Below are 12,500 nucleotides of genomic sequence, written 5' to 3'. Positions count from 1 at the left end.
AGATTTTTCTGGAAATATGCACCATAGTTTTAAATAACGCATTAATCCAAAATTTGCGATAAGAAAACCATAAATTTACTAAATTGAAAAGAATATTATATGGCAAAAAAATAAAATTTAAAAACGATTGAGATCATCAAACGCTACATAAATCATCTGTGCCACAAGGTTATTATTATTATTATTATTATTATTATTATTATTATTATTATTATTATTATTATTATTATTATCTGACCCTCGTATATCAACTTCTAACATTATAAGGGAAGCATTACGGTCATAAAAGCAAAAATGCATGACCAAAGCAATCGCAAAAGCACGGGTACAAAAAAAAAAAAATCAATATCCTAGAGAGCCGTTGCAAAGAAAACTTACTTCGTCAATGGACCTTCAAGTCGCTATTAATACTACTACTACTAATACTATGATACTACAACTTCTTCTTCTTTCAATAACTCGTGGACGTATTTCACGCATAACTGGTTGGGGATACTTGAGTGGGGGAAGGGGTTTTGTGCATTTTGTAGCATATTACTAGGTACTGACAAACAAAAGATTCTTTATGAGGTAATGTAATTACTTTCGAACTCAGGAGTCCATTTGAGGCACGTAGTGGTTAAGTTACGCTTCACTTTTTATTTATTTATTTATTTATTTAATATTTGCGACATGGGGTAGATGGACAGAAGGAAATGAGACTTTATATATATATATATATATATATATATATATATATATATATATATATATATATATATATATATACAGTTATATATACATATTTATAACCTCGAGGTATCTTGAGTGTGCCTATACAGTTTGACTGTGTATTTTTATATACACACACTCACATATATACACATAAATATGTATATGTATGTATGTATATATATATATATATATATATATATATATATATATATATATATATATATATACATATTATATACACACAAAACTAATCACTATAACCAATTAAAATATATATATATATATATATATATATATATATATATATATATATATATATATATATATATATATATATATATATATATATATATATATATATATATATATTAAATCCCCTAAACAATCACAACGGAAAGAACTCGTCGATTCCAACATAGATATAAAAACAAAACAACAATCGTCTTAATTGTATACGTAGGAAGCCATCGTCGAGACTGACGAATGAAACACTCATTTATGCAGCTGCAGCGAGATAGATAAATGGGTCGACTTTTTTGCTTCAATAAATTATGCATGCTAATCCATTTAAGCGTTTTTGCGATCGAGTCCATTACACGGTGAATAATCGATGGAGAAGACGCCATTTGAATAATTGATAATTTTGTGTAAGTGAGGGAAGACACAAACACACACACACACACATACACGAACGCCCAGCTGCGAGGTGGGTGTGTGTATATATATACACAGGATATTATATGTATGTGTATATATATATATATATATATATATATATATATATATATATATATATATATATATATATATATAATACAGTCAACATGTCAACATGCGTAATCAGTCACTACGCGTAATGACTGAAATTTCAGTCATCACGCGTAATGCACTTAGGGGACATTTGATCCCCCAGGAGCTAGTACTAAACACGGCAAAACAGTGAGTCACCTACACTGTTTCGCCGGGTTTAATACTAGTCCCTGGGGGTCAAATGTATTTCGCCGTGTTTAGTACTAGCTCCTGGGGGATCAAATGTCCCTAAGTGCATTACGCGTGATGACTAAAATTTCAGTCATTACGCGTAATGACTGATTACGCGTGTTGACTGTAACATATATATATATATATATATATATATATATATATATATATATATATATATATATATATATATATATATATATATATAACAAGAAGGCAAATAAATAAACAGTATATATATATGTATATATATACAATATATAAATATATATATACAATATATATATATATATATATATATATATATATATACATATATTATATATACATATATATATTATATATACATATATATATATATATATATATATATATATATATATATATATATATATATATATATACATATACATATATACGTACATACATACTTACATAAAGCGTCCGATCACATCCCTGTATCCTAAAGCACAAAGTCTTTCCTGCGATGAAACTTAGAAACACTGACTGCTTTATTTATTTGCCTTCTTGTTAAAAAGTCACCCGTCACGTATACTCGTATTCTACCAAGTACGAATTCGCCCCTTCGACCCAATTTCGTTAAACTCCATTATTCCGCGAACTAATCCAATTCCTCGACGAATATTTACAGCGAATTGTTGTTCCTCGAACGAATAAGAATTCGGGTAATAATTCGGATAATAATTCAGTCCCACTGCTTCTACAAGGGAACGGTCCTGAAGTGGTTCTCTTTATAGAATCGGAATAGAAGACAATTGCGTTTTGCGTCGATGGGAACTTACTGCGGAAAATAATAATAATAATAATAATAATAATAATAATAATAATAATAATAATAATAATAATAATAATAATAATAATAATAATAATAGATTTAATTTCAGCTCAATGCCATGTACATGGAATACATTTCTTTTTATTGAATCGCAATAAGAGACAATTGTGTTTTATAATAATAATAATAATAATAATAATAATAATAATAATAATAATAATAATAATAATTTTTCTTCAGCTTAAGGCCATATACATGGAATATATTTCTTTTATGGAATCGCAATAAGAGGCAATTGTGCTCTGCGTCGACGAGAAATTATTGCGGCAAATAATAATAATAATAAATAATAATAATAATAATAATAATAATAATAATAATAATAATAATAATAATAATAATAGATTTTACTTCAGTTCAAGGCCACATACATACAATATGCAAACTAGACACAATAACACACAATCTAGGTGCATAAGATAACATGATAAAAAAAAATGATAAATCGCTGAAGAAGTATAAAAAATAGTATAATCATAATATTGGTAATGACAGTCACAATACTGAGAATGGATGAATAATTCCTTTTTATTTTTATCAAGAGACAATACTGACTTCGAATTGATTACCTATATCCCTTTTGTTATTTATATATGAGGTTAAAAATATATATATAAGGAATTTCTTCATGACTGAAATTGTACAGAGAATTGTGATGGGATTTTGTTGTTTTCGTATAAAGATATAAAAGGATTTTGTTGGCGAATAGATGGTGATAGTAGGGAAAAGGGAGTAGGGAGGTGGGAGTAGGGAGTAGGGACCAAGGGAGTTGGGAGTAGGGAGTAGGGACTAGGGGAGTTGGGAGTAGGGACTAAGGGAGTTGAGAGCAAGGAGTAAGGAGTAGGGATGAGGAAGGAGTAGGGAGGAGGGACTAAGGGATCTGGGAGTAGGGATTAAGGAGTAGGGAGTCGGGAGTAAGCAGCAGAGAGCTGGGAGTAGGGAGTTGGGAGTAGGGAGGAGTAGGGACTAGGGAGTTGGGAGCAAGGAGTAATGAGTAGGGATGAGGAAGGAGTAGGGAGTAGAGAGTTGGAAGTAGAGAGTAGGGACTAAGGGGAGTAGAGAGTAGGGAGTTAGGAGTCAGGAGGAGTAGGGATGAGGAAAGAAGGAGTAGAAAGTAAGGAGTTCGGAGTAGCTAGTAGTGAGTAGGGAGCAGGAAGTAGTGAGTAATGAGCAAGGAGTAGGGATGAGGAAGTAGGGAGTAGGCAGTTAATAACAGAAAGTAAGGAAGAGTGGGAGTAAGGAGTACGAAGTAGGGAGTAGTGAGTAGGGACTGGGGAACAGAGAGCAGTGAGTAAGGAGTAAGAGGGAGTAGGGAGTAGAAAATAAGAAGCATGGAGTAGGGAGTACATAGCAAGGAGTAGGCAGCAAGTATCAGTGATTACTGAGCAAGAAGCAGAGAACAGACAGTAAGGAGTAGAGACTAGCGAGTAGGGGGGGGAGACTACAGGGAGTAGGGGTCTCCTACCCCGCCCCCGCCCAGGACCCCGGTGCCAGGGAAAACACCCTGGCACTGGCACCGGTGCCAAGAGAATTTGCGCCAACTTTACGGAGGGAGTAAAAGGGCAAAATCCGATTAATTCCGTGTTATATTTCCCCAGCGGGAGGACAATGGAAATTTATGCATTTGTCTGGAGTGCGATTTCTTCTTTTTTCTTTTTTTTTTTGTCCTTAATCCGCCCAGGAGGAGGAGGAGGAGGAGGAGGAGGAGGAGGAGGAGGAGGAGGAGGAGGAGGAGGGTGGAGAGGGAGGTCCTTAATCCACGCCAAGAGGAGGGGAGGAGAGGAGGAGGAGGGAGGGGAGGAAGAGGAGGAAGAGGGGAAGAGGAAGGGGAAGGGGAGGAGGAGGAAGAAGAAGAGGAGGAGGAGGAGGAGGAGGAGGAGGAGGAGGGGGAAGAGGAAGGGAGGAGGGAGGGGAGGAAGAGGAGGAGGAGGAGGAGGAGGAGGAGGAGGAGGAGGAGGAAGAGGGAGGAGGAGGAGGGGAGGAAGAGGGGGAAAGAAGAGGAAAGACGAAGAGGGGAGGAGGAAGAAGAGGAGGAAGAGGAAGAGGAAGAGGAAGAGGAAGAGGAGGAGGAGGAGGAGGAGGAGGAGGAGGAGGAGGAGGAGGAGGAGGAGGGCAAAGAACTGACCAAATGAGTTTTCTAGCAAATGGCATTATATAAATATCTCGACCTGCTGCGTTTAATCAAGGCCACCGAAAACAGATCTATCTTTCGGTGGTCTCGATATAATGCTGCATGTGCCGCGGTCCATGAAACTTTAACCACGACCCGGTGGTGGCCTGGCCTATATCGTTGCCAGAAGCACGATTATGTCTAACTTTAACCTTAAATAAAATAAAAACTAGTGAGGCTAGAGGGCTGCAATTTGGTATGTTTGATGACTGGAGGGTGGATGATCAACATACCAATTTGCAGCCCTCTAGCCTCAGTAGTTTTAAGATCTGAGGGCAGACAAAGAAAAGTGCGGACGGACAAACAAAACCGGCACAATAGTTTTCTTTTACAGAAAACTAAAAAGGGTTTAAAATTGCAACACGAGGAAAACCTCTCAGTTTCAATATGAAACAGAAAGAGAATATGAACGGAGGTACAGCAAAAGAATGAAAGGGGTTGCAGCTAGCGGTCGAAAGGAAGGAAGCCACAAAGAACCTTAAGTAATGCCTACAGTGCACCGCGTGAGAGCACTATACATAAATTCCCAAAAAGTCTGTGTGCTTCTATGTGACAGAAGCTTCTGGAAGGTCTTATAATCCTTTTTCAAAGTTACAATAAAAAATAAAATTATATAATTCATTACGGTTTTTTTCAGAGTTACCCCTCCCTCATTTGCAAAGGAATGCAATAAGAAGAGGGGATGAATAAAGATAAGGTAAATGCCACAGAGAGAGAGAGAGAGAGAGAGAGAGAGAGAGAGAGAGAGAGAGAGAGAGAGAGAGAGAGAGAATTATTTTTTGATGAACTGTCATCAATCTGTAAGACAAATATAGAAAACTTATTCACAAGTAACACAAACCTATGCACATATTGAGAGAGAGAGAGAGAGAGAGAGAGAGAGAGAGAGAGAGAGAGAGAGACGAACTCTCTCTCTCTCTCTCTCTCTCTCTCTCTCAAAACCCTGACGAGAGAGATAATTTTGGAAAAACGTGATTAAGCCAGAACTCGAATAACTAACTGCAGTATTCGTTACGAGAAATCAGGCCGCGTGGATTTTCCTCACGATTATGGAAACGAGTTTTTTTTTTTTTTGCTTTTTTTGCTTTTATAGGTGCGTGTTGATCTGTTAAATTGGTTGTTTGCCTTTCATTAAAGATTTTACGGCCACGGATTATTACATGGGAGTCATTACGGCAGCATAGAGCAGAATTACAGGTTGCGTTCGGCCTGTAATCAAACCGCGGGTTTTATTTACGCGAGGGAAAAAAAAAAAAACTCTGGGAAGTTTGTTTTTTGCTTTCAGTCTGGGTTTTTGTGAAAAAAATCTTGGGATATTCACGGCCGTACGTAAATAGCGCAAAAGACGCTTATTAGTGCTTGCAGATAACGGCAAATATGGTTGCAATTTGATGCAAATGAACTTTGCATTTTCTGCCAAAATCTCCTTCGTCCAAAAATGGATTTTTTTTTTAAATGAAGTTGTTATTATTTGATACGGATGAACTTTGCATATTCTCCCAAAATCTCCTTCGTCTAAAAATGGATTTTTAGTTTTCTGTAAAAGAAAACTACTGTGCCGGCTTTGTCTGCCCGTCCGCAATTTATTCTGTCCGCATTTTTTCTGTCCGCCCTATGATCTTGAAAACTACTGAGGCTAGAGGGCTGCAAATTGGTATGCTGATCATCCACCCTCTAATCATCATACATACCAAATTGCAGCCCTCTAGCCTCAGTTGATTTTATATATATATATATATATATATATATATATATATATATATATATATATATATATATATATATATATATATATATATACATACATACATACATACATACATACAGATAGATAGATAGATAGATAGATATGCAACCATGGAAATATCCCAACAAAAGTGATTCATCTAGCGGTACTGTACTAGAGAAGAATAGGTGAAAACACCTAGAAATAAAATCCACTGAAGCATTTCGGAAGGCATTCCTATGCAGGTGCGGAAATCTCTCTCTCTCTCTCTCTCTCTCTCTCTCTCTCTCTCTCTCTCTCAATAGTCAGTATTAGCCAGATTTAGCTAGACGTAGAATTCCTAAACCTCCCCCCCCCTTCCCTAACGATACAGATACAGATGAGAGAGAGAGAGAGAGAGAGAGAGAGAGAGAGAGAGAGAGAGACTCACAACCACTTTAAAACGCACAGACAAGGAAAGGAAGAACTGATAAATCTGGAAATCTACATTTGTAACAACAAGGAAAGAAAGAGAGAGAGAGAGAGAGAGAGAGAGAGAGAGAGAGAGAGAGAGAGAGAGAATACACTCACCTATTCGAAAATCGACCTTACACTTGTAGTCCATTTGTCAAATCTACATTTGGAACAAGGATAACAAAGGAAGGAGAGAGAGAGAGAGAGAGAGAGAGAGAGAGAGAGAGAGAGAGAGAGAGAGAGAGAGAGAGAGAGAGAGAGACTCACAACCGACCCTTAAAACGCACAGATAAGGAAAGGAAGAACTGATAAATCTGGAAATCTACATTTATAACAACAAGGAGAGAGAGAGAGAGAGAGAGAGAGAGAGAGAGAGAGAGAGAGAGAGAGAGAGAGAGAATACACTCACCTATTCGAAAATCGACCCTACAAGTGTAGTTGGCCTGGTCATGTGTCATGACAGGTTTGATGTGGAGAGCTGGCAGCAGCCCTGGCCTGAAGTTGACCCTGCCTTGCAATATGTCACTCTTAATCGTGTGGCGGTCCTCCGATGCCTGCAGTCTGCCAGGCCTGTTGTCGAAGCTGCAAAAAAAAAAAAGAGAAAATACATCAAAAAATGGCCCCCCAAAAAAAGACATCAATGGTTGGCTTGGTGAGTTGACATCTGCCAAAGTAAGTCATAAAACAAGCGGAATTCACACGATACACAGAAAGGTTCGGCGGACGCGCCACCGAACTGACATTCATCAATTCTGAAACGTGGAAAAATCATTGATACCAAACGCTCGATCTATCTATCTATCTATCTATCTATCTATCATCCCTTCAGGGAGGGCGAAATTAAAAATCGTGTGTCTGGGATCCACCAGGGATGTGTGTGTGTGTTTTTTTTTAGCTGATATTTCTGGAAATAAACAGGGGTGAAAACTGTCATTGTTTTTGACTGACATTTCACCATATTTATTAGTAGAATTTGCATTCGCTCCTTTCTCGATTTAAAACACCCCTTCAGGGCAGACGACATTTAAATTGTCTGGGATGCCCCAGGGGTGTTTTTTTTCGAGCTGATATTTCAGGAAATAATGAAAAATGAAAAAAAAATCCCTTATATTTAAGTGGCATTCCTTCTATATTTATTAGTAGCATTTTATTTAATTTGTTCCTTTCTCGATTGAAAAAAAAACACCCTTTCAGGGCAGACTACATTAAAATTGTGTCTGGGATCCCCCAGAGCTGTTTTTTTTCGAGCTGATATTTCAGGAAACAAACAGTGTTGAACAAGACTAATATCATAGGGATTAAAAAAAATCTTGTGTCTGGTATCCCCAAGGGGTGTTTTTTTAGCTGATATTTCTGAAAATAAACAGGAATAAAAAAAGCTCATATATTTAACTGACATTCCTTCATATTTATTAGTAGAATTTGTGTTTAATTTGCTCCTTTCTCGATTGAAAAAAAAAACACCCCTTCAGGGCAGACGGCATGTATCTGGATCCACCAGGGGTGTTTTTTTTTTTTTTTTAAGTTAATATGTCTGAAAATGAACAGGAGAAAATTTCTCATATATTTGGGAAAAAATCGTGTGTCTGGTATCCCCCTGGGGTGTTTTTTTTTTAGGTTGATATTTCTGGAAAATAAACTGGGGTTAAAAAAAAAATCACTAATTTAGGCTGACATTCCTTCATACTCATCAGGAGAATCTGGTTGTCAGTTCTTCATATTTATTAAGAGAATTTGTGTTTAATTTTTTCTTTCTAAAAAAAAATAGGAGTAAAAAACTTTCCCAGGAATAAAAGAAAAACTGTCACTTTATTTTGACTGACAATTTTTCGTATCTATTAGGAAATTTTTCTTTAATTTCCTCTTTTCTACAAATAAACATGGGTACAAAAAACCTGTCATTCAGTTTGGTTGACAATCTTTCACTTTTATTAGGAAATTTTTCTGTAATTTCTTCTTTTCTGAAAATAAACATGGGTCAAGAAAAACTGTCATTTACTCTGGTTGACATTCCTTCATATTTATTAAGCAAAATCAGGCTTTCTGAAAATAAACAGGGCTAAAAAAAATCTCCCATTTATTTGGGCTGACATTTCTTCATATCTACTAGGCAAATCAAGGTTTAATTTTACCCCTCTCTGGATTTGCCAAAACACATATGTTTGTTTATGCGTATGATTTTAATTTAAACATCATCCTTCCCCCTCTCCTCACCACCCTATTGAATCTAACAACCGCCCCCCCCCCCCGCCCCTGCGTGAATCTGCGACAAACAGGGACTATTTTAATTGTCCACTCCCCAATTCTCGATAACTACCCCTTTTTTGCAGCTGGCATTTGCGCGAATCGGGACAAAAGACGTTTTTGAACTCTGTTATTCGGCCGGACATTGGGAAAATATTTGAAAAAATAAAAGAGGCAGACACAGCAATTGGCTCACGGTTCACCGGACGCCATTTGGGCTTTGGCCGTCGACAAAAATCACTGGAACACGATAAAAAACAAAACGCGAAAAACAAAAGAACACTGGAAAAGTGTCCAGCGTGTCATCTCGTCCGTCCGTTCATTTCAATTAAGAGAATAAAGCTTATGGATAGCCGTGCCTTGTCAAATTGGCAGGTTAGGTAGATGCTTTAAATATGGGTCAGGTAATCATGATGATTAAAGTAGTTTTGACACGGAATAAAAAATAGGTATTAATAATATACAATTCAACATGCTTTTAATATATTATCAATCACGTGCGGAACAGAAATAAATTTCTCACTCACATCAGGATCGAACCCAGGTCTTTCAATTGAAAGGCGAGACCGCTGCCAACCAAGCCACACTTCTTTTATGACTTGTGTGGCTTGGTTGAAAGTAGCGGTCTTGTCTTCCAATTGAAAGACCTGGGTTCGATCCTGATAATATATATCAGAAATTTTATATATATATATATATATATATATATATATATATATATATATATATATATATAGAGAGAGAGAGAGAGAGAGAGAGAGAGAGAGAGAGAGAGAGAGAACGCAAACAATTAAAACAGAAAGCTTCTATAAGAAGGAAACCTCTCTTTACTGAAGTGAAATCCTTCAAAAGATAAGATATATATTCTCTCTCTCTCTCTCTCTCTCTCTCTCTCTCTCCACTAGAGAGCTTTGATAACAGGCATACACACCCTTTTTTCCATACCAAAAAAAAAAAAGAAAAAAAGAAAGAAAAAGTTCAAAAACCTGGAAAAATTCTTCAAGGGAAAAAGAGCTGTGTTCCATTTCAGGAAAAAAAAGAGAGAGGACAAAGAAAGTAAAACAGGGTGTGTTTTCTTTGCACAACCAAAATGTTTATTTTTCATTCCATTGGTAATCCTCTTTGTATGAAAAGATTACGCAAGGTAGAAGTAACGCGGAGGAATTGTAACCCCACCCCACCCCCCACCCCTTTCCAGAGAAACAGATACACACATACACAGACACAAACATATACATTATACACACACACATATATGTATGTATATATATATATATATATATATATATATATATATATATATATATATATATATATATATACATACATAAATATATATATACTGACGAAATGAGGCCTACGCACAGGACTCTACTTTGCTGTACATTATCTTCGATTGGATGTACATTGTGAACACTAAAAAAAATTAAATAATTACCAATTCTTCATAACTGTATATCAATGTACCAACATATTTCTCCCTGTTGTTTTGGCACAGAATAAGCCTTTGTGTGCGTGCACAGGAATGCGCACACATGTACGTTAGTGGGAGAATACAAGTCAGTTGCAACAGTCAGATGTAAGTCACTTGCAATCAATTGCAACAGTCAGTGTAAGTCACTTGCAATCAATTGCAATAGTCAATTACAACAATCAATTACAATAGTCAATTGCAAGTCAATTGCAATATTCAATTGCAACAAGCAATTATAAGTCAATTGCAACAAGCAATTATAAGTCAATTGCAACAGTAACTTGAAACAACCAATTGCAATTCAATTACAACAGTCAACTGCACAAATCAATTGCAATAGCCATTTGAAACAATAAATTACAATTCAACTACAACAGTCAATTACAACAATCAAATGCAATAGTCATTTGAAACAATCAATTACAAGTCAATTGCAATAGTCATTTTAAACAGTCAATTGCAGTTCAATTACAACAGTCAATTGCAACAATCAATTGCAACTGTCAATTGCAATAATCATTTGAAACAATCAACTGCAACAATCAATGGTAATTGTCAATTGCAATAGCCATTTGAACAAATAATTGCATGTCAATTACAATAGTCAACTGCAACAGTCAATTACAATGGTCATCTGCAATAGTTATTTGAAACAATCAATTGCAAGAATCAATTACAATAGTCATTCCAATAGTCACTCGAAACAATCAATTACAAGTCAGTTGCAATAGTCATTTGAAACAATCGATTGCAACGATCAACTGAAATAGTTAATTGCAACATTCAATTGGAACAGCCAATTGCATCTAAGTGCAGACCTACGCCACACTTATTTCCCCACCCCCACCCCAATTTTTTTTTTTTTTTTTTTTATCTCGATAACAGGCAATTAAACCATTTATTCAATCCATGGCTAACGAGGTTACTCCCTGTTGCGAGTTTTAGCCGAGGGTAATTTGATTCGGGGCAAAGAGAGTCTATTGGCGTATGATATCACATATTGGATCATCCAATGAACCTGTTTACCGAGTCTGAATTTGTTTTCAATATTGTTTTGCGGGCAGCTCGCCAAAAAAAAAAAAAAATGGTTCGCGGAAAAATATATTGGGTGATTTGGAAATGTTATGTCCGACGCTAATTCTTCTTCTCCCTCTTCTTCTTCTTCCATTCGAGCCCTAATCGATGGTATATGCGAGGGTCATTCGTGGATGAAACTGGCGTGTACAAGGTGCATACGTTTATATATATATATATATATATATATATATATATATATATATATATATATATATATATATATATATATATATATATATATATATTCTACATTCTATAGATACGGTTAATAATAATACACAATAAATACACATGCCAATATACAAATAATTCATCACAAGCAATCTAACCTGTATTGCGAGCACCAATATTTGCAATGCATTAATAAAAATGAAACCTGAAGCAATACATACGAAAATAAAAATTAAAAAAATCATTCCATTATAACCTTTTTAAAATTCCCAACACGAAAAACCTCAACAGATTCGCTATGATGAACATGTAGGGCGTATGTTGGTCCATGTTGCATGCAGATTTGTGCGTATCAGTATGCAACATGCACTAAAATTAATTTGGCATCGGAAGCTATTTCGCTTCTGTTGCGTAAAGTAATAATAATAATAATAATAATAATAATAATAATAATAATAATAATAATAATAATAATAATAATAATAATTCATCAAAAGATATGACGTAGGTTTCATTTACATTTCAGCTGTAACGAAGAATACTGTACGAGTATTTTAACACCACCACTGAAATGAAAGTTTTTGAGGTGTTTTGCGTGCGAAAGCACACACGCAAGCAAGCACGCAAGCAAGCA

General features: G+C 35.7%; 1 protein-coding gene across 1 annotated transcript in view; it reads right to left on the bottom strand.

Annotated features, from left to right (window-relative positions):
• Positions 1–12,500, bottom strand: part of LOC136831164 (nephrin-like) — a 337,951-nt gene that overhangs the window by 231,307 nt on the left and 94,144 nt on the right. Inside the window, exon 3 of the mRNA XM_067091120.1 lies at positions 7,310–7,482. Within this exon, the coding sequence (XP_066947221.1) occupies positions 7,310–7,482 (173 nt within the window). The remainder of the gene's footprint in view (positions 1–7,309; positions 7,483–12,500) is intronic.

This window comes from Macrobrachium rosenbergii, chromosome 48 (assembly GCF_040412425.1).
Source record: "Macrobrachium rosenbergii isolate ZJJX-2024 chromosome 48, ASM4041242v1, whole genome shotgun sequence".
Lineage (NCBI taxonomy): Eukaryota > Metazoa > Arthropoda > Malacostraca > Decapoda > Palaemonidae > Macrobrachium > Macrobrachium rosenbergii.
Note: the sequence above shows the minus strand (reverse complement) of the source record. Positions and strands in the feature narration are given on the sequence as shown.